General features: G+C 42.8%; 2 protein-coding genes across 3 annotated transcripts in view; one reads left to right on the top strand and one right to left on the bottom strand.

Annotated features, from left to right (window-relative positions):
• The window catches only part of LOC308324154 (CCN family member 1), a 9,895-nt gene extending 56 nt beyond the window's left edge, over positions 1–9,839 (top strand). Inside the window, exons 1-5 of the mRNA XM_080776108.1 lie at positions 1–175; positions 1,737–1,950; positions 2,919–3,371; positions 3,863–4,041; positions 6,787–9,839. The exon at positions 1–175 is cut by the window's left edge and continues 56 nt beyond it. Coding sequence (XP_080632234.1) covers positions 125–175; positions 1,737–1,950; positions 2,919–3,371; positions 3,863–4,041; positions 6,787–7,092 — 1,203 coding nt within the window. The 5' untranslated portion in view covers positions 1–124 and the 3' untranslated portion in view covers positions 7,093–9,839. The remainder of the gene's footprint in view (positions 176–1,736; positions 1,951–2,918; positions 3,372–3,862; positions 4,042–6,786) is intronic.
• Positions 9,840–10,302: 463 nt separating this feature from the next.
• Positions 10,303–18,610, bottom strand: ddx39ab (DEAD (Asp-Glu-Ala-Asp) box polypeptide 39Ab). 2 transcript variants are annotated; one of them, XM_080776106.1, is made up of 10 exons: positions 18,540–18,610; positions 17,159–17,378; positions 16,329–16,456; positions 14,721–14,997; positions 14,061–14,179; positions 13,045–13,176; positions 12,571–12,680; positions 12,203–12,347; positions 11,764–11,911; positions 10,303–11,235 (listed from the first exon to the last, which is right to left on the bottom strand). In XM_080776106.1, exons 2-10 carry the CDS (start codon positions 17,367–17,369, stop codon positions 11,219–11,221), a joined length of 1,287 nt encoding a protein of 428 aa, XP_080632232.1. In that variant the 5' UTR covers positions 17,370–17,378; positions 18,540–18,610; the 3' UTR covers positions 10,303–11,218. The 2 variants fall into 2 exon arrangements, with proteins under 2 accessions (XP_080632232.1, XP_080632233.1); XM_080776107.1 differs by having other exon boundaries at positions 17,159–17,380; positions 18,543–18,608.
• Between the last annotated feature and the right edge of the window lie 4,002 nt (positions 18,611–22,612).

Genomic DNA, 22,612 nt, shown 5'->3' with positions numbered 1-22,612 from the left:
TTTGGTGGTGGCTGTTGTGGTGGATCTATTACAATATAATACAGGAAGCTGTTTATTTATTTTGTTTTTGTTTTTTAAACACATTTTTACATATTTTCTTCCCGATCAATTTTCAGCTGACAACATGAGGATATTATTATTCCTTGCGGCTTTTCACATGTCGACCGTCAGCTTGGTAAGTAGGCCTATAAAGTTACTTTCAGTTATTACTATAGGCCGGACAGGTTTGGAGTACACAATCACGTAACGTACGGAATAACGACTCACGTGCTGACTGGCTGCTGGGTGCTGACTGCTCACCGAGGCTGTACTGTAGTTTACACGCGGTGACGGATTTGATCGGCTGTCCTCAGGTTGCGACGGAAAGTATTTATCACTTTCTGTTGTAGAACTTGTAACGCCAGATGGTGCAGATTTCAATCGTATATGCACTGGTATTATTTATACTAGGTATAAGTAGCCTATGTCAGAACAGAAACGATTCATCAGACTCAGAAGATTCAAGCTATCCTACATTTGTTACAATCGCAGACAGTAGCCTACATAATGGCAGCAGCTGTTTCCTGCTCCCTCAATTGGTTTATTATTATACTCAGTCTCAAGTGTTTCTGATTAGACTATTATACACAGTAAAACCCTTAGTGTTCATTTAACTCGGGGGGAGGACAAAAGGCTCCAGCCTCCAAATGGATGTTTAGTTGTTTACTGTGTAATTAGGCCTGTATTATCTTGTCTATATGTGTTACAATAAATGCTGTATTAATGTGAGGTTTCCCTATGCATAATGTACCCACCTAATGTTAAAAATTGAGTGGTATTGTATTGTGTCTGCACTCTGCAATGCCATGTCTGCCCACCTGATACCCATCCTCCAACACAATGAGTGGACACAGACAGGTGGTCGTCCCCATCTTTCCCCTGGATTCTTGGGCAATAATTGCCTAGCAGAAGAACTGGCTCTCACTGGCTTGTTAATCCTCGGTGACACACCAGGAGCCGTGCCATGGAGAGGGACGACAAACATTGACACACATTCTGGACTGGAAATAGAAGAACCCTGCTGTGCGGAAACAATTTGGACAACCCTCTCTCATCCCTTCCCCTCCCTCCTGTCTCCTCCCTCTGGCCGGAATTAGGAGAGTGGCGGGGTCAGGATTCGGAAGGGATCGCTTTGGGTGATCCGGCTATGGACAGGCAGGCTGAGAGAGTCTCTTTTGAACACAATATACCTAGTGAGGCGTTGAGTTTAGTTATTGGCGAAGCTTTGGTGGAAGGGATGTGTGTGTGTGTGTGTGTGTGTGTGTGTGTGTGTGTGTGTGTGTGTGTGTGTGCACGCGCTCGTGTGCGTGTGCGTGTGCATGCATGTTGGAGGAGAGGGGATGAGAGAAACAAAAGGGGGCTGGTGAGAACATCTCTTTCATCCCTGATGGCCTGGCGAATGCCAAGCGGAAGGCGACAGAGAACCACAGATATCCATCCCACTGGCAGTCTGTACAGAGCTGGGCATTCAGGGAATATCCAAGCCACACACTTTAGGGAATTTCTGTGATCTGTGAAACACAAGTCAAACAGATGCCATGACCCCCCCTCCCCCCCCCACACACACACACACACACACACACACACACACACACACACACACACACACACACACACACAGAAAGTGAATGCATCATCAAACTATGATCCCAATAATTTAGTCCTCCATTCCTCCTCTTCCCATGCCCCTGCTTTAGGTGACTGCCCGCTGCCCCATGGTGTGTGAGTGTCCGGCGGGGCCCCCGTCCTGTCCTCCTGGTGTGAGTTCGGTCCCTGACGCTTGTGGCTGCTGTAAGGTGTGTGCCGGCCAGCTCAACCAGGACTGTCATGAAGGACGGCCCTGCGACCACCACAAAGGCTTGGAGTGTAACTATGGCAACGACGTTGGTCGCACGCACGGCATCTGCAGAGGTATGTTTAAAAAAATGTTTGAGTTTCCACCTCCTGGATATTGTTTGCCTTTTTATCTGTTGAAAATTGTAAACGAAGCAAGCACTCTGCTGACACTGATATGAATGTTTTTAATAATTACTAACATTTTGATTTCTGACAGCATTTTTGGACCATTTGCTATAATTTTGCATTACTTCTCGTGTGTATTTTAGGCACATACAACCATAGGAGTGCAACAATTAATTTGATTAAGTATCCCAATATTTTGAATGTCATTACAAGCTAAAAGTAAAAAAATAAACTAAAAACTAAAAAACTAAATTATTATTGAAGACTATTGTCTTCAATAATAATGAAGACAATAGTGAAAATAGCAGATCTACAAGTAAACGTAAACGATGAAGAAATGTGGCATGGTTTTTCTGGGGAGAGATCAGGGTTGGGTGAGGGAATGTGTGACTGGGGTGGGGAGGCTGAGGGTTCAGGGCCCCTAAGCCAAAGCCAATGCCGTTTGTCTTTGAGGTCTGAAGCCTGGGCCGTGTTTCAAAGACAGAGCACCTTCATGGGCTGGGACTGAAAGCCAGCCAACTCTCTGATTTATACAAGTAGTTCACTGTGTACACACTACAGAGGCACACCAAGTACACACATGCACATACACACACATTTGGCGGTATTTTTATATGCATGTTTATTTGGGGGTGTTGCTATATAAAGGGGGGTATTTGGGGTGTTGTGTGGGGAGTCCCAGAGGACTTCAGTGGAACGACACTGTAAACAAGCCAAAATTCCTCTGTGTTCTAAGAATAGGGCCTCCGTCATAAAACTAGATACTGTCTATCTCTCTCTCTCTCAATCTCTTTTCATCCATCCGTTGTTGAGTCATTACACACAAATCTATTTGTATACACAATTAGCCATTTGTGAGTTTTAGTGACATAGTGATGGTTTAACCATCCCTGCATTTCTTTTGCTTTTTGTCACAGCAAAGGCAGATGGCCGCTCCTGCGAGTACAGCGGACGCATGTACCAAAACGGCGAGAATTTCCGTGCTGGTTGCAAGCACCAGTGCACATGCATCGATGGGGCAGTGGGCTGCGTGCCCCTATGCCCCAGCCACGTGCCCCTGGCCTCTCCTTCGTGCCCTGCCCCGCGGCTGGTCAAGGTCCCGGGCCAGTGTTGTCTCAGCATCGACTGCCACAAGGGTACCGCTGTGGTGCCCGAGGTGAAGCGTCGTCCCCAGCCTCCAGCCTACCCGTCCTACCCTTTCATGCCCTACCCGGCCTACCCCTATACCAAGACTTACGCCAAGCACTACCCCAAAGCATACCTCAAGCCATACCCGTACAAGCCCAAGAGAGACAAGGACACGTTGGGCAACGAGCTGGTGGAGGCAGGCAGGAAGTGGGACAAGCCTCGAGGTCACAAGCACCTGGCAGGTGAGATGCGGCGCCGGCATGTCGCCTTAGAGTCACGTCTGTTTCCTCCGCACAGCAAAGCGTCATGTTTGTGTTGTACGTTTTGAAATCCCCCTGACGCACAAACGGCCCCACTGTGAGACACCTTCATGTGTGTGTGTGTGTGTGTGTGTATGTGTGTGTGTATTAGCATGCAGTGTGTTTTCCAATGCCTCCTTGTACACCAGAGGCGCACTCACACACACAAGCACATAGCACTCTCACACAGCACATATACTGTCACCCAGCTTTCCCCTCTCTGTAATCACCCTGTCTATGCGTCAGTGTTGCCTGTTGGCTGAATGAGGCCAGTGTACTTTGCATCGCCCGCTCTCAGCCTCACTTTACTCCCTCTCTCCATCTGGCCCTCTGTCCCCTGTTTCTTTTACTTCGGTTGACCCCGTCTCTCTGCTTGTTAGCCCCACCGCACACAAACACACCTGTTCATCTTTACATCTGTCTGTTTTCTCCAGCATGGAAACAGGTGGGGGATCAGTGCGCGGTTCAGACCACTTCCTGGTCGCAGTGTTCACGGAGTTGTGGGATGGGCGTGTCCTCCCGTGTCACCAATGACAATGCCCAGTGTAAACTGGTGAAGGAGACCCGTCTGTGCAACGTCCGTCCCTGCAGCTCCATGTCCATTCCCGTCAAGGTAAATAAGTTAAATAACGAAGACGGGCTGACAAGGCCACAATGCATTGCGTTACATGAGGTAACAGAGAAAAGTCTTTTGGATGAAAACAATGTGTTAAAAGGAATTGCATGGTAATCTGTCACTGATATCTCCAGACAAATAGACACACAGTAAAAGCATTGGGTCACTTCCTGGTTTTAGAACTACAGACCATATAACAGTACTGAGAGACTCCATAGGAGAGACACACAGGAGAGGGCTTCTGCCATATTTGATCTCTGCAGATCAAAGGAGCCTGTTTGGGCAGGTTTTGAGCCTGGGTTACACATATTGAAATTGATAGATTACGTCACTATGTTTATTTACCGTACAACTATGCTGTTCAGCTATCATTCCAAAATAAATAGCACTTGGAAAGGGAATCCACACAAGAGAGGTCACATTGATATTAATATCATGGTATTCATTAGCTTGCCTCGCCCTGGTGACCCAACGTAGATGCAACTCTTTCTTCATCTCTCCGTCTATTCAGGGTTCTGTTGCTGTGTGAGTGAAATTCTTCTCACCAGTTGATCTAGACTGGGTTTCCCTTCATTGCAAATTGGTGCCAAGTTCATGTTAATCCCTTTGAACTAGTCTCTAAATCTAAGTCAGATTTTCTCTTCCGCAATTTTTGAATGCTACAGAGAGCGTGTAATTCCGCCACATAAAAGTTGCGAACAGGAAGCTGTCATCTTCTCTTCAGACCGGAAAGGTATCTGACTAATCACGACACAGTGAAATCTTTTTAATACCGTCGCTGTCTGGAGGAAAGCACCTAACTCAATTTCTGAGGTGTTTGATTATTATTATTTTTTGTACACCTTTTGTGTTGGTTAAAAAATATTGAACCAAAAAAACAAAAAAGCGCTTCCGACAAAACCTCTTAACTCCATTGGACCCTCAAACTGTCCACTAATGCAGCTAACTCCACCACCTCTCCCCCTATCATGCAAGTTATTGACAAAAAAGACACAATACCAACTTTGATGAGGCAGTATTGCATTAATTGTTTTAGAAATATATGGATTTCTTCATTTTATTTTCCTGAAAAAGATGTTCTCCCTGACAGCATATATCTTTTTGAATTTAGATTTCTACTATTAAATCAAATAGTTAGCTAGGCTTTGGTTCATTTTGTTTCCTGTCTGTATAGGCAGAGAAAAAAGAATCCCGCACACTGTCTTCACTTGAGTTAGATTTATTGAGCAACGTTTCGGTTGTCAGACCTTCATCAGGCAGATGCCTAATGAAGGTGCCTTCTCAGTTCCAGTTATCCGACACACCTGTCCATTGTAGGTGTGCAGAAGGACTTTTTCTTACTGTCTGTATAGGCAAAAGCCGCAAAACGTAGGTTGGGATTGGAACGTCTGCTTTATTTTCTACTCATTTACAGAGCTTCCTGTCTTTATATTTAAAGACAGGCTATTTTCTTAATTTTAGAAAAAGGTTTGACATAATCTTTTGAAAATGTCCACGTATAATGATGTGCCCAAAATAGGTATGTGACGTCACTGACGTGTATGCCAGGTTGAAAGTGGTCAAAAAATGTCATTTAAATGTTTAACCTGTTCAGGTGAGAATATACCATCCCTGACTAGCCCCATACTTTAATGAGATATGAATTAATATCTGATGTAAGGAGGAAAGAAGATCTTTCTGGGTTTTATACGTACAATATACATTTCAAATGGATACATTGTTTCTGACGGAGATGTTTGGTAATAAGATTGTTCTCCTTTCCTGTATTTATTATTGTCCAGAAGCCCACATTTGCTGTTAAATTATATTTAAAATGGGGGGTTCCAATCCCTAAACAGTGGCAACACAAATGGCATAACATAGAAATCCTATTGTTAAGTTTAAGTACATCAGGTGAAAGGCAAGGCTGTGTTCTCATCTACTCAGTCACTCACTCTTTGGTAGTTGTGAAGTGGCATGGATCCTTCATGCACCAAGTAAAATCCTCAGTTAATATTTTGTACACTCTCAGAGTTGAATTAACGCTGAGGATTTTACTGTGTATGTATGTACTTTAGCGGTGCTCTTGACTCCCCTGCAGCCTCTGCATGCTCACATTTCATGCGCCTCCCATCATCCTTTCATGTTGGAATGGGTTGCTGGCTTGTTATGCACAGGCTCCAAGCCTGATTTACACTTAACCGTGCGCCAGTGTATCACACCGGAAATCTACCGGATCTACAAGCTCACAATGTGTAGCAGCGTGACTCATTGTGAGCTTGTAGATCGGCTATTTATGATGCAAGACACCAGCGTAAAACTATGTATAAATCAGGTGTCAGTGTTTGTGGAGCCGTTGTGGGTGTTAATGCGTACTTCTGTCAACCTGTAACCCTCGTTGGCGTTGGAGGCTCTTTCCGACTCTCATCTGTTGTTCTGAATCTGAGCATCACTTAGTTTTTCTTTCTCTACACCTAGTCACATTAACAGTGTTTTTCGTGACTCAATGCTCCTAGTAGTAAGCCATTTTATGTCGACGAGTGTTGGCTTGCAGTCTTCCTTCCCGAGTCCACAGAATACGGTTTCAGTCTTTTTCATTGGAAAGACGTGTTGTCCTACTTCAATCTCTCACCTTTTGTGCTGCAGCTGGGCTTCCGCTGCCTAGTATAGATCACTGTTCTTATGAGAGGTTAGTGTAGGTCATATACTAACCTTTCACTAGAGTGGTGATTTCACCCTGCCCTCTCTTTTCTTTCACCACAGAAAGGGAGGAAGTGCTCCCGAACCCACAAGGCGCCCGAGCCCCACCGCTTGTCCTATGCTGGCTGCAGAAGCACTCGCCTCTACAGGCCCAACTACTGTGGCGTGTGCAGGGACGGCCGCTGCTGCTCGCCCCGCCGCACACGAACCGCCACAGTGACCTTCGGCTGCGCTGACGGAGAGCGATTTGAGAAGTCTGTCATGTTCATCCAGTCCTGCAAGTGCAGCGACGAGTGCAGCTACCTCAACGAGGCAGTGATGCCTCCACAGAGGTGGCTCTATGGTGACACGCACAAGTTCATCGACTAGATGCTTCCTCCCCAACCCCTGACCCACGTCACTTCCCCACACAATCCCAAAGACATTAACCACCCTTCCCCAGGCCCCCCCCTCCCACCTTATAGAATAGTGTATCTATGAGTAGTCGTAAGCGAGGAGCATGGATCACTGTCCCTCCTAGTGAACTGTTCATAGGTGCAAACGGGAAGAAGCAGAATTGAATTGGATGCTGCTGGACATTCTGGACGCAGTGAAGCAACTACTAATTTCTGGCTCCGCCAGAGTTATCGCAGTGTTGATCAACATGGTTCCAAACTTCCAACCCGCTATGTTGCTTTCGTGCACTGCATGCTCCTCAACTCTGAGAATGAAACCACACTGTGAGGAACGATGGAGCCAGAGAGTGGACACACACATACACACAAACACTCACACCTAGGATTACTTTTCTTGGCTATAATGCTGATGTGTGTATTTATACCAGTCATCGAGCATTGACGAGCAGTAGGTCTGAATGATTAGTGGACATAACCTGGTTCTGATGGCGATTGGAAAGAGTTAAGACACAAGGTAGGCCTGAAATCTGTCAGGTCTAGCACATTGGACATTGACCAACTAATGAAGACTTGTGGGAAAGCCTTACTGGGAACGGTGAGCTTTGAAGCCGGAGGGGGATTTCTCAGATGTAACCAGGGGGAGGAAACGTACGTATGTTTTTATGGTATTTATTCCATGGTATTTATTGTTGAGACAAACAAGATGCCAACGAGGAAAGGGGGAGATGGAGTGGAATTGCTGCTATGTTTGGAGCAGTCGCAGCATGGCTGGAAGGGGCGAAAGGAGGAACTAAACAGCTGAGAACTGTCAACAACGGGAGGGCAGAAAGACAAACTCCCACAGACCTAGGAGCTTGACCCTTCCCTGGTCACGTCAGAGGTCAGTTGTATTCAGAAAGCCACATCTGATGGTGGATGATAATGACCACGATTTCTTTTTTCTTTTTGTTTGCGGGGTTGAGGGGTGTTAGGGACAAATTTGAACCTGTCCAGGTGGAGGCAATGTGTCCATTAGTGGGTGAAATGTCGAGGGCCGTTTACACAGCTGGATTCATCCCCTGCCTGGCCTACCGCCCTCCACCAAAAAGTGAGACATTTAGCAAGCACCAGAGGAACAAGCCGGGGATTGTGGCGCCGAGGAGTCAACGGGGTCTAATTCCGAGCAAATTACAATCCTGACTCTGAGGGGTAGTGAGACGAAATCAGCCACCCTCTGTTTGGTTTGTTATAAAAATAAAATTTGAGAAAGTGCGTCTTCTGAAGTAAACATGTAATTTGTGCCTAGTGGGTTTGGAAACCATTCCAGGACCCAATCTGGCCTGTAATCTAACAGCAACTGAAGCACGCTAACTTTAACGAAAAACAAAACGCGTACTCTGTCACTTCATGTTTGTGTGGTGGCATCTGTATCTGAACGCCGTTCAGTGCCTGTGATGTCAACGACATGACTGAGGAGGGCTTTATGATGCTACTAAAGACGAGGTCATGGGTGGGGTCACTGATGCCCCCTGCCTAAGGACACATAACAGTTATAGAACCTCATAAGCACCAGAAGAACAGTTGGAAGGAGAGGAATTCTTTGTTTTTCTATAACTGGTGTAACCTAAACGGTAAACCCCTTACTGTATGACTCAAGAGCCCAAACAGATTATTTACTGGAACCTGGGTTTCTCATGCACCTTATAACAGCCTTTATTCATGATCTAATCCCAAAATGGAGAGAAAGGCCTTTTTCAAAAATGATTTTCTATTAATAGAGTAAAACACACCCGTGTGAAGTGAGTGGTGCAACTCCATGTGGGGGTCCCCGGAAGTTCCAGCCTCCCAGGGGCCGGCCCGGTTCTGGCGAGCCGCCCTGCGTCCGAAATGGTTGAGAGTTACCGTGTGGGGGTCCCCAGGGGGGCCCTCTACTGTACTGTCACTGTACTGTAACACCCCAAATCATATAAGTTAATATGTGTGCGTGTGCGTGTGTGTGTGTGTGTGTGTGTGTTAAGGCCAAACCACACCAAAGGGTCAGGTTGGGACAAAGTTTTAAAGGTAGACCATACCAATGAAACTCATTGTAACTCAATGAGTTGCATTGGTGTGGTTTACCTTAAAACTGTTTTGTCTCAACCTGACCCTTTGGTGTGGTTTGGGCTTTAGGCTGCGCAACAGTGACACTTGGTGGTGAAAACCAACCAAACGCTATTTCGTGCTCGGACAGACAGACCCAGCCAGGGACAGACAGACGGACGGACGGACAGACACACATAGCTGTCTATTATAGGAGTGGTTGCACCACTCAAAAAGTATTAGTCATTTACATTTCAGCTAAAAAAACAAATTTATTGTGCCATCGTTATTTTTGTTTCAAAGTTTTAGCATTTTAAATTAAAATGAAGAAAGAAAACAAAACTCTTTGGAATATTGTATTGACAAATGCTATCAATGTCACCATTTCCTATTTGCCTATGTAGATGCTGTGGTTTAATGTTTTAAAGTAGGTCTGTAGTTTTGTAACATGACACTATAGAGCAGCTATGTACAGATGCCTTGTTATTGTGTTTAGATTTGTATCTGCTGTATAAGGGTCATTCCATTTACTGAGTAAAAGCTGATCTAGTTCATGTACATGTATAACTAGCACTGAGCAAGGCCGGGGTCCCACACTTTGAGCTTTAACTGCCATATTGAAGTCATGTTAGTGACCGTATATAAAGTTTAATTGTACACACATTTCCAATAAATGTTTTACTTTTGTTTTTAAAAAACGACATGAAAAAATGCTTGGTTTGGTTATCATCTTGTTCTAAATTAATTTTTAGGTAGTGTTCATCATGCTGAATTTTCAATAAAGAATTTGGTTCACTCCTATATTGGTCTTGGGTAATTACATATTAAGATGAATATTTTTATCAGAACTTTAAAAACAGCAGTTTTAGTTTACATGTTTTCCACTGGGTAGTTATCTCCCTTTTTTCAGGGGAAAAAAAACACCCAGATCAAGGAGTTAAGCCTGAAGCGCTTGAATACTTTTCATTGGTTCAATATTTTTTTAACCAACATGACAAATGGTGTACAATAGCTCCAACATATGAAAAAAATAAAGTTTGCTGGTTTCTGCCGGATAGTTTAAAGTTGTTCAAACTGATTTTGACCCATTTGAGAATCACTGATAAAACAAGACAATACAATTAGACACTTTTATTTCCTGGTTTTATTTTAAAAATCTGAAGCAGATCGTGTCCTATGAGATACAAACTCAGAATTGGGCGATTACAGTTGGCAGTAGACAAAAGCTCAATTTAACCACTCAAACCCACTTACTTAGTAAACCAATAGTTGACCGGGTAGGCTTTGTACTTTGTCTGCTTTTCCCACCTCCACCCCAAATATCTTTGTCGGAAATAGCTGTTCTGCAAGCTCAATGCATTATTTACAAGCTTGTGGTCCTGCTATCTTCGGTACATTTTCCACCTAGAATAGGGATGCTAGGGTTCAAGTAGTTCATGATCAGAATGTCCTCTTAAGGACAGAATTCACTGGAGGGATTCAACAATTTGTGAGCGTCCCAACCACAGAGCTGCCTTGTAAGCCAAAATATACTTTTTACAGGAGTCATTATTTCAAGGTATTACCATCAGAAATATATAAAAACAAAACTGTGCAGTAATAAACAATTATAAATAAAAAAAATCTTAATGAGCTATTCTGAACATGTTTTGACCGCACAGGCACACACATGTGTAGAAGCTAAAAAACATTGGAAGTATCTTCCAAAAACTAGTTTCTCTGGATTTTCTAAAGCTCTACTTGAGATTCTGACAAATATTAAAATCAAGAAAAGCATCGCATCACAGACCACAACTGTTAACTGCCATTTTATAAAAAGGTTTAATTTCAGATCAAAAAAATAAGTCACGGTAATGAGAAATTAAAACTTGACAACCCCTTCCCCCCAAAAAACCAACAACATTAAAATAAAAAGGTTTGGTGAACATAATTGACAAGCAGGAGCCTTGAACAGTTGAACAGTGAAGAGGACTTTCCTTCCAAGTAGAAGAAGACACCAAGAGATTCACAGGAAGGAGAAGTCTTTTCCCTGGACCGACTACTCATCTGGACTGCTCAACTAAAAAGGAGAGAGGAAGGAATATAGAAGACATGAGTCCAGCATTCATAGAGATCACCGCTTCCATGACGAGCAACAGCTGAGAATTCTGACTTTTCACCGGCAGGATAAATGCACAGGACACTCCATTTGCCCAGACCTCTCCAGTTACACTGCACTAACAAATGCTTGGTTGCCAGCTTTTCTTAATGAGTAATAACATCAGCTCATTATTTGGAGTGCGATTGTGAGCTGACATAATCCCACTGGCCTTTAAGACTAGCACTAACGATTAGCTGTCATAGGATACCCTGAGAACATGGGCCATGTTATTGTGATAGTGAAGCAGCTCTAACCCCCTTTGATGCACACATCACATTCGTGCAAACATGATGCAAATATCACAATGCCAACTTGCAAGTATTATAACCTTCATGTCAATTGTGTGAAAAGTTCTGAAAATGTTTGACAATAATGACATGTCCCAAAAGAGGGAACCCATGTTTAATGTGATTAAAGGTCCAGAGATTTATGGAGAATAGGACTTACTGTAGGTGGAGATGTCAATCTCCTCTGGAAGTTCAGCCACATTGACCTCAAACCGGTCCTGCACGTCGTTCAATGTCTTGGCGTCTGTCTCGTCAGACACAAAAGTGATGGCCAGGCCTTTGGTACCGAACCTACCCGCACGGGCCACCTGTATGCCAGGGAGGACAAGAAAACATCACATGAGACCGATTTCGTTAGGGGAATTTACTCTTATTGCGACTCCAATGGCTTGTGTTGCTTGATCATCAAGACTTGTTGACTTCATGAGCTTGTTTGATATTAAATATGCGTTTATGTCATTTATGTATGCAACTGATCATTTTTCTTTTCTGTTCATGATAGCCCAGTAAGTAATTCAATACTTCTGCGAGCCAAATGTCAGAAATCAGTGGACGACAAACATTGAAGACAAACAAACAAACACTGGTCAGCCCCTCACCCTGTGCAGATATGTGTCGGAATCTTCTGGCATGTCGTAGTTGAATACGATGTTGACCCGCTCAATGTCCATCCCTCTGCCGAAGAGGTTGGTGGCCACCAGGATCCGCCTCTGGAAATCCTTGAACTGCTGATAGCGGGACAGTCTGAGGAGGAGGAGCAAAGAGAGATTATCAACACAGCTGCTACAGTCCACAACCTCCCATCCTGCCTTTGAAGGCAATGATGTGTTGAGTTAATTGATGAGGCTTCGTGCTCCGTAAACATACCCAGCATTTGGAGCTCAATAGAATGTGTGTTTATGAGGGAGGGGAAGCGTGTGTGTGTGTGTGTGTAAGAGGAAAATGTATGTGTGTGTGTAAGACTGACCTCTCCTCTTGAGCCATTCCTCTATGGATGGCAATGGCAGGGAAATTCTGTTCCACTAGAAGCTGGGACAACGCCACACAGCGCTGGACTGACTTGACAAAGATCACCACCTAGTGGCAAAGGGAATACATTACAAGACTATCCACCACACAAAGAAAACAGATAACACTATTGTAAGCTCCGTGGTAGAAGTAGAAAAGCGTAATTCAAGACTAAGTAAAAGGTTTAAACATCTCAGACTACAGTGACGAATGAAAGTGAGGAAAGACATGAGGAAATGCCAACACAAAACTTTGAATCAGTTGCAAACTACCCGACAGTGATGCAGCCAATGAGTCCCCATGGATTTATAGCCAACAAGTAATTCTGCTCACTTGAATTTTCCGAAAACAGATTTTTCAATATTTAGAGTAGGGAATGTGATCATTATTCTTTAAATTACAGGCCGGGACCAAAATAAGACCAGAAATCTACCTGGTTGAATTCCAAGACATCAAGCAGGTCAAAGAGTTTGCGGTTCTTCTCACTGTCCTTCAGCTTGCAGTAGTACTGCTGCAGGCCGTGTAGTGTTAGTTTCGTCTCATCGTCCACAAACACTTCCATGGGCTGCAAGAGAATAAACAATTGGGTAAGGAACAAACTTGGAATAACCTAACTGAAAACTGAATGCCAATTAAATACCATTACACTTGGCACCGATGGTTCCACTCGTAAGGAACGGAAATAAGTCTCATTCTCAAACAAAGCTGCCACAAAGTAATTAGAGCTAGAAGCCTAGTGGTTCCCAAACTACAACCCTCAGGACCTAAAGTACTGCTGGTTTCCCAGGCTAGTAAAATAATTGCATATCTACCGTCCACGAAGCGCACAAACACTTCACTTAATGTCATGTGCAGCATGTCGAGTCATTTCATAATACAGATTTGTTGAGTCGGTTTCTCAGACTTATATCTGATCAGGTCCAGAGATTTATCTGACCAACATTGTGTTCTATTGATCATTAATCAATAATCAAGCAACTTCAGTGCTGTGTAAACATCCCATGATTCACAAACAGACCTGTCTGTACGTATTTGCTAGTCCCAAATTCCCAATACAATGGTGTGGAATCAGGATTACAAATTGGCAGCTGCTCTCAATCCAGAGCAATTTACAGTAAAGCATGGTAAGCACAATGTAATACATTAAATGCATATAAATATTAATCTAGGATCATCAGCTAAGTCAGCTACTTTTGGCAAATGTGTCCCCCAGACTAGGGATGCTAGGGCTCAAGTGGTTAAATAAGAAAGAAAAGAAAACCAACAGACTTTCTACACAAAAAACTCAGCACTTCAGGCCCAGAGAACTAAACCTCAGCCAATTTGGACAAATTGTAACCAAAAGGACCCCTACTTTCTAATCATCATTTATCTGGGGACGTCAAGGAAAACCGGGCCCCACACTGATAACCACTGCCATTCCAAACCACAACCAATCAGTATACTCACATCCTGCATGAACTTCCGGCAGACTGGTCGGATCTCTTTGCTCAGGGTAGCGCTGAACATCATACACTGCTTCTCGTGGGGTGTAAGCCTGAAGATGTCTTGCACATCACGTCTCATGTCTGTCAAAAACACACACAGTGCAAGTCGAGTTACAAACAAGTAGACCTAGTGTAGAGGAACCACTGTTGAAGAAAGCATTGGAAACTGATAAGCATGCACCGGTGGATTTAAGTGGACTTAAATAAGAGGCCAAATGTTTATGTGTGCTTGCGTGCAATGTCCTTAATCAGTGTGTGTGTGTGTGTATAGGGCACAGGCTGCCCCGTGACATTTAACAAAAAGCTTTACTTTATTCCTTTAAGCCTCTCGTGTTGATTCAACGCTGCAGGCAGCGTGCATGTAGTGAGGCAAGCCGCAGACTCCTCTCCCTTAAATGTTTACCCCCATAAACTTCACTCAGCCATTTTCATAAATTTGGAAAAATCTTGAATTGTGCTCTTTTGGGGAGCTGTGGTACCAAATCTTTTCACATGGGGATCTGCTGCCAAATGCATATTAATCTGAGGGTCCCTGACAGGAAACGGTTCGAGAACCACTCATCTACATCAATAAAACTGGTTGCAAACAGCATCGAACAGCGACTGTATAGTGCATACATACCTAGCTGCTCCAGCATCTTGTCGCACTCATCCAGGACAAAGTGCTTGACGTTCTTCAGGTTGAGGGTCTTGTTGCGGATTAGGGCCAGGATGCGACCTGGCGTCCCCACCACAATGTGCGGGCAGTTCTTCTTTAGCACATCCTCGTCCTTCTTGATGGCCAGGCCACCGAAGAACACCGCTGCCTTCACGGTAGGCATGTACTTGGAGAAACGCTCGTACTCTTTGCTGATCTGGAAGGCCAGTTCTCGTGTGTGGCACATGACTAACACTGATACCTGGGGAAGAGATGGGGGGGGGGGGGGGGGGGGTTAGAGCAGTACAGACACTGTGCCTTGAACTATCGAAAGTAAGTGAAGCATTTCGGGGCACAGCTAATTTTTTTGTAACAATGGCATTTGTACATTTTTTAAGCATGACTTCTGTGTGTCTTCTTTGTCCATCTGACCAACATTGTGTTCTATTAATCAATAATCAAGCAACTTCAGTGCTATGTAAACATCCCATGATTCACAGACCTGTGTGTACATATTTGCTAGTCCTAATACAATGGTGTGGAATCAGGAACTCTGATTAAAATGAGTTTTACAACCCCCCTTGTTAGCCCCTGCATCTTCAAAATGACATTACTATACACCCCATACCAAATCTGTCTACACGCTCACAATGGAACACACTGATCATACAAGTTAGCAGCTGCTCTCAATCCAGAGCGATTTACAGTAAGCATGGTAAACACAAGGTAATACATAAAATGCATATAAAATTGACAAGATTGTTCAAGGCTAAGCTCAGAGATAGTCCGGTTTGCTGGAGGTGTGATGAGGACCCCGGTACACTTATTCATGTATTGTGGGAATGCCCTAGGGTACAGACGCTATGGTGTGCTATTCATGAGAATATAATGCAAATCACAAACCAGGATATTCCTTATACACCGGCTCTCTTTATTCTGGGTGATCAATCGCCATTAAAACACCTCCCGCACCTCTAGCTGACTGGATTCATACAGCATTAATGGTGGGCAGGAAAATCATTGTTAAGGAATGGAAGTCTGAGGTTTTACCTCCAGCACATGTATGGTTCACTCAGCTTGGTGTTGTGGCTGCTTTGGAGAGGTTATCCTTTAAGATGAATAATCAGTTGGATAAATATGATTCGAAGTGGGACGTGTTCCTCAGTCATGTTGCAGGTCCTTTGGTGTGATCCATGGTCAGGCAATGCCCTCTTGATTGTTTATTGTATTGCTACGCATATGATACGGTTGATGATGCTGCGTGTTTGGTCGTATAAATACTGTAAACTAATCTAAACTTTTAATTTGATTTATTTTTATTTGTTTATATCGTCTATGTCTATGTTTCTGTGTTCATACATGAATTCTGCTGTTGTTGCTTGGGTTTGTATATTATGTTATGTTTTTGTAAAATAAATCTAAAATAAAGTAGATCATAAATAAATAAAATGCATATAAAAATTAATCTAGGATCATCAGCTAAGTCAGCTACTTTTGGCAAATGTGTCCCCCAGACTAGGGATGCTAAGGCTCAAGTGGTTAAATAAGAAAGAAAACCAACAGACATTCAACCTTTTAAACATGGGTACTGACCTGTCCGTCAACTGGCTCAATCTGCTGCAGTGTGGCCAGCACAAACACAGCCGTCTTGCCCATACCAGACTTGGCCTGGCATAGGATGTCCATGCCCAGAATGGCCTGAGGGATGCATTCATGCTGGACTGTGACACAATGGCAAAGAAAACAGGTTATTCCATTTAACTGTCCACACATCCAAATCGCATTTAGTGCTGTAGCACAGGACAGTTTATGTCAGTACAATTTGAACGATTATTCACACAAACTAATTTTACAGCCCAATCTAATGTGAAACAGGACATCATCCGAGTACATTTCTGTCTACGGAAGAGGCCGTTCGTATATGAGCTTTATTAAACCTTTTGTTTGCATTAAAAGACCCTCCAAATAACCTCATCTTATAAATGAACAACCATTGAGGTCAGCAACAGTTCCGATGGAGCACGCACAAAAAGTAGTACATATAGAGGAGCCATCGAGGTCAGGTCTGGCCCATAGTGTTAGGAGTTCTCCTTAACGCCATGTGTCTCAAGTTGTCTTTGGCCGTTCCTTTCATAACGCCGTTATATTAGCACAGTCTCAACTTTTAGTAAAAAAAAAAGAATACACTTAAGAGTGAAAAGTGATATTGGTCATTGCATGTATTGTATTCCTACGGGCTGGGGCGGCATGTCAGCAGGGAATGTTGGGCGGGAGGAGCATAGGCTCTCTACGTGCTCTGGGTGGGGGCTCCTCACTGGCAGGTGAGTCAGTAGGATATAACAGCTAACAGACTAAATTGAGGAGAAAGGCGTGTACATTAATTTTAATAATAAAAGTGGCACAAGCCATTAAACCAGCCTCACCTTCAGAAGGATGCTCAAAACCACAGTCGACGATGGCACGGAGCAGCTCTGGTTTAAGCAGGAAGTCTCTAAAGCCAGAGCTGTGGATGGAGACGTATGAACCCTTCACTTCTTTCTTGCCGGCCGGGGTGGCGCTTTCTGCGGGGGGTCCTTGAGGCTCCTCGTCTTCTTCATAGTCGAGAAGCTCGTTGTCAACATCATTCTCAGCCATTGTGTCTGTCTGGAATAATGAAGCAAGTTGAGTTGTGAATCTAAGCACTATTCTTTGGTAGGACCAGTGACAATTTGCATTAATTTCACCACAGGTAGTGGGATGCTATTCACACCTTAGTATTGCCATTTGCTTTACAAATGACACGGTCTTGCTTTTGCATACCTGCTAGGATTGATTAGTTGTTGCTGGGCTTGTTTCAACAGTTTCTGCTTGCACATATGAGCCCATAAATAAACCCACCTGATTAGGTTTTTATCTATCGTGATACTGTTTATAAGTTATAACCTTATAATCTATAAACAGTATCACGATAGATAAAAACCAAATCAGGTGGATGAAAACATGGTGTGGACTTAATATATGGTAACAGCCCACACCACGTTAACAAGACTAGAATGTAACACCTAATTTCTGGATAGAATGTATGTCCTACAGTCCTACTCGTGATTTTAAATCCTGCAGTACTTTGGTTTGTTGCATACTTCTATTGTTGTATAGCTTTGGCACAGTCTTTGCCAGGTCTCACTTGCAAAATATAGTATAATAATACAGTAGTAGTGTGTTTGGAATCGAGTACAAAGGACCACAATGGAAACAAGCCACAGAGTCTAAAATAAAGACTTGTATTGAACGGTATTCTCCTGTGCTTATCTTTGCCGTATTCAATCAATAAATTAGTTACTTAAAATGCGACGGTGTTCTGGAAATAACATACCGGTAACATAGCATAGAATAGTAACTAAGGCTAACCGGCTAACCGCTATCGGTTATGTATGTTGCATAACAATGCTAGCGCAGGTAGCTAGGGAGCTACACATAAAATGGCTTAGTTCGCACTCTTATTACCTTAATAAATAGGAAGAACCGCAAGTATTACTATTTTAACTTAATGTTTTTATCTTCAACGAAATAAAAAAAATCACCAGAGTAACAATGAAATACAACCACACTGGACGGACTGGATCACATCAGCTAGCTAGTAGCAAAGCTAGCTAGTAGCAAAGCTAACTGCAATCCAATGGAAACAATGAAATTATTTTTATCGTAGAAATACGGAGATGAAAACTACATATATTTAGTTGACCGTGAAATCCCCAACTGCGTAGAATCTTTAATGCTGAGTTTATACAAGTAAAATAATACACGGTTTACATATATCGTTCTTACCTTTAGTTCACGATGCTCAAATCAACCTGTATGCAAAAGCTCCAAACCTGAACCGCATGGGGAGGCCGTACTGTAGCTTGGTATATGCGATTACACGGAAGTCCCGCCTCTGCGAAATGCCTTGACTGTGATTGGTGGATACGGGCGCCCGTCGGCAAACCGGTTTGCGAGCAAGGAACCTTAGAGAAGGAAAGGATATGGTCACGTCACTGGGCTGCGCCATGACACTAAAATAGGGCGGTAGTTGCCTAATTTGCTCCCTTTCTTGTGCAGTGGGGTTACTTTGGCCAGTTTGAAATCTTGGGGTGGGGGGGGGGGGGGCATGTCCCCGTTTGATGGAGAGGTTTATTATGTGGGTGATTGATTGATTGAAATATTTATTAACAGTTTGCAGAATTACAGTACATTTCAAGCACAAACTCAATACAAAGACTGTTAACTGTGAGTGGAAGACCCAATTAAGCATTACACTTGTTTACAAGAGGGTCCACCATGTTCAATTCATCAAAACATTTAGAGACGTACAAATAGACACTTCTATATAGTTAAAGAACAGCACAGGAATTCATCATAAAGGAAGCAAAAAGGGAAAAGAAACATATACAGTGAGGGGAAAAGGGGGGGCGGTGGGGGGGGGGGATTCAGATTTTACGGGGGCCAGTTTCGAATTGCAGCCGTCCGTAGGTGCCCTTTGAGAGCGGTTTTGAAGGAGTCAAGGGATTCACATGTCTTAATGACTGTTGGTAGGTGATGATTAGAGCTATAGAGATGGCCGATATTCTCTGAGAAATTTGGAGGGAATATTGTCATGGCCAGTGCCAGTGGCCTTGTGGGGTCAAAGGGCACTCCGTTCTTTTGAGTACCTCCTCAGTTGTTACCATTGTCAGCTTAAAATCATCTTTATAAATACCTAGGTTTGTGTAGAAGGCTTTGATGTGCACGGTGCACCAGAGCCATAGAGTAATAAAGACAGAGTTACGCAAACTCTGTTCACTTCATAGGGTCAGTCCAATGTCCTATGTCAAACTGTGAATATCAGTGGTCAAAGGACGGCAGTGAAGCAAGACTTTTATTGCAGTGAATTGAAGTTGGCACGGACGATCATCTTTTAGGGAACTGTGTTGCTGTTGGACAGATACTGCATAAGCATAAATAATATAAAAGCATAATTATCTAAAGGACACTGTACTTTAATCATCTGCAATAAAAGCCATTTGACTGCTGATATTCACCGTCTGACGTGGACAGTCAATAAAAATGAACAATTACTTGATTACAGTATTCCATAATACATAATGATTTGGTCACAATGGCAGTTACAATGTTTCTTAGCTTGTTTTGTTGGGTTTTTAGGATGCCCAGTTGGGTTTGGAGATCACTGTCGCAGTGTTGAAGCGCTTGGCTAGCTTGGACTTGCATTTTAGAAGTTCAGAGCATTTTTTGTCTCTGGCTTTCATTGCAGTCAGTATATCCGAATTCATCCATGGCTCTGAGGAGTCATGTTGTTTAGTACTGATGTAAATTTGGTTTTGAGCCATCCTTCTTCAACTAGTGGGCTCTTGAGCTCATCAGACCATATACTCCAGTCCAGATTATCCAGATCTTGGTAAAAGGCCTCAAACAAGAGGAGGTTTGACTAGATATGACTGTTTATATATATATATATGTGTGTGTGTGTGTGTGTGTGTGTGTGTGTGTGTGTGTGTGTGTGTGTGTGTGTGTGTGTGTGTGTGTGAAGAAAGACTTTTATTGCAGTGAATTGAAGTTGGCATGGACGATCATCTTTTAGGGAACTGTGTTGCTGTTGGACAGATACTGCATAAGATACTGCATGAACAATATAAAAGCATAATTATCAAAAGGACACTGTACTTTAATCATCTGCAATAAAAGCCCTTTGACTGCTGAGTGATATTCACCGTTTGACGTGGAGTCGTGGACAGTCAATAAAAATGAACAATTACTTAATTACAGTATTCCATAATAAGTTTGTTTTGGCCTTCCATGAACTTTATGCACCTCACTGAGGTGCTGGACAGACTCACAATTCAATTCATACACAGTATATTATTTCCTTTTTTCTCCATTTATGAATTCTTACTTTTAATCAATGCTAAATATCTCTGTATTCCAATATTGCGGTAATCATTGCCATAGACTCCATTGACTGTGTGTATTTGACTGTGACCATCTCTTTCCTTCTCAAGCTTCCTTGTTTGCGAGACAATCGTGATTGGACACCGAAGTAGCCTGTCTATCTCTGTAGGTTGACGCAGTTGGAAGAAGAAGCGGGATCTATCTATTCATTGATGATGGAATATAATATAGATGATGACATTTTCATTTTCCATCAAATCAACAATAGAATTGTTAATTTGTGATAGGCTATATCAAATATCACAAATAGCAGATCTACAAGCAATGTTTGACCAGTTTTTATAGTATAGTTTGTTGATGCAGCCAGTAATGGTCTTTTTTCATTATTTTCTTTATCTGCATGGGGACTCCCCCAAAATGACCCACAGGTTGAGAACCTGAGGCCTCCTTTGCTGTCTTGATTTTCACAGTAAATTCTGATTTAGTTTTAGTCAGTCTTTTGAATACAATTGAATTTAGTTTTGGTCATATTTTAGTCATCTGAAATGTTTTAGTGTAGTTTAGGCGACTAAATAACATACGATTTTAGTCGACTAAATCTACAGTTGACTAAAATGTATTTTGGCAGGCCTTGATGGCGTCGTAATGGCTGAGTAAACTTGGTTGCATTGCTGAAAATAGCCGATCTACAAGCTCACAACGCTTCGCAGCGCAACACGTGAGCTTATAGATCTGCTATTTCCTTGTTGTGAGCTTGTAGATCGCCTATTTTCAGCAATGCAACCAAGTTTACTCAGCCATTACGACAGCATAAAATTAATTGTCTTTTAGTTCTGCTGGATCTCTTCTCCACTAGTCTCCCCATAACATTTTAGTAGGCCTATAGTTTGTATTATTGACGAAATTGTCAATAGATTTTAGTTTTAGTCATCAACTCATCATAGCTTTGTTTTTTCTTCAGTGAAAAACGTACAGTCGACGACATTTTTTCGTCATATTTTTTGTTGACGAAATCAAAACTGGATGGTCTGACTCTGCATGCATTGTAATCATTGCTCACAGCAGGGACACATTCAGACCGTTACAAACAATGGGTACTCTGACAATGCGGGTATCACGGGTTTTGAACAGCTCGTTTCACCTTTGTCTCTCTGTCTCTCTCATGCATAATGCAGAGTAACCACCTGGCACAGATTATATGCCAGGTGTTAAAGGCCTGGTGCTTGTGGCTGATCAGACGCTTTAGGAACTTCTTTCCATTGAATCTGCATTAGACTTTGAAAGGAAGTGTGGATAGATGAGGAGAGAGTAGACTTCCCCTCCTCCAAGGAATGGGTGTGCTCGGCAAGTTTCTGCGAAAGTGTCGAGATATGTTATTTGGGAGTTAAATCTTAGACGACAATCATCCAACTGACCAACAGCCATCCTTAAAAGAAATTCTTCAGACATCAAAGAAATATTTATATTATATAAATATAAGGCTCTTAATTGTTGTAGTGTAGGAGGAAATCTTTCGAAGACATTTTTATTTATTAAAAGCATGTTATTTTCATATACAATTTGTGGAACAAACCATTACAATTGTAAATTGATATGCTTCCTTTGGGCTTGACATTTAACATAAAGCTGCAGTCTGTGTAGACATATAGATGTGCAGTATGAGACTTCTCCTCTATAGTCTGTAGTATAGACTCTATACTACAGACTATAGCCTCTCATATTATTAAGGAGTGAGACCATCGCAAATGCTTCTGAAATTACCTTAATATTTGGAAAATACAAGAAGCTGGTAGAGCAATGAACATGTTGTATCTCTGAGCTGCCGCATTTAAGATAAAAGCACAGCTTCTCAAAGTTCAATCCAGTGAAGGAAGACCGCCACGCCATTCATGCAGTCTTAAAACAGTCCTCTTCAAAAGCCTGTTTTGGTATCTGAGTCAGCTTTTTTGAGAATCAAGGTCTCTCTTTAGGCTCTC

Source organism: Protomyctophum bolini (assembly GCF_963924005.1).
Source record: "Protomyctophum bolini genome assembly, chromosome: 11".
Taxonomy (NCBI): Eukaryota; Metazoa; Chordata; class Actinopteri; order Myctophiformes; family Myctophidae; genus Protomyctophum; species Protomyctophum bolini.
Note: the sequence above shows the minus strand (reverse complement) of the source record. Positions and strands in the feature narration are given on the sequence as shown.

What these genes read in the sequence shown, in the direction of transcription:
- ddx39ab (XM_080776106.1), bottom strand. Translation starts at nt 17,369, where the DNA reads ATGGCTGAGAATGATGTTGACAACGAGCTTCTCGACTATGAAGAAGAC. An exon ending in TTTTGAGCATCCTTCTGAAG is followed by an intron (nt 16,457 to 17,158) that starts GTGAGGCTGGTT and finishes ATTGTGTCACAG; the next exon opens with TCCAGCATGAATGCATCCCT. An exon ending in CCGACACATATCTGCACAGG is followed by an intron (nt 11,912 to 12,202) that starts GTGAGGGGCTGA and finishes CCTGGCATACAG; the next exon opens with GTGGCCCGTGCGGGTAGGTT.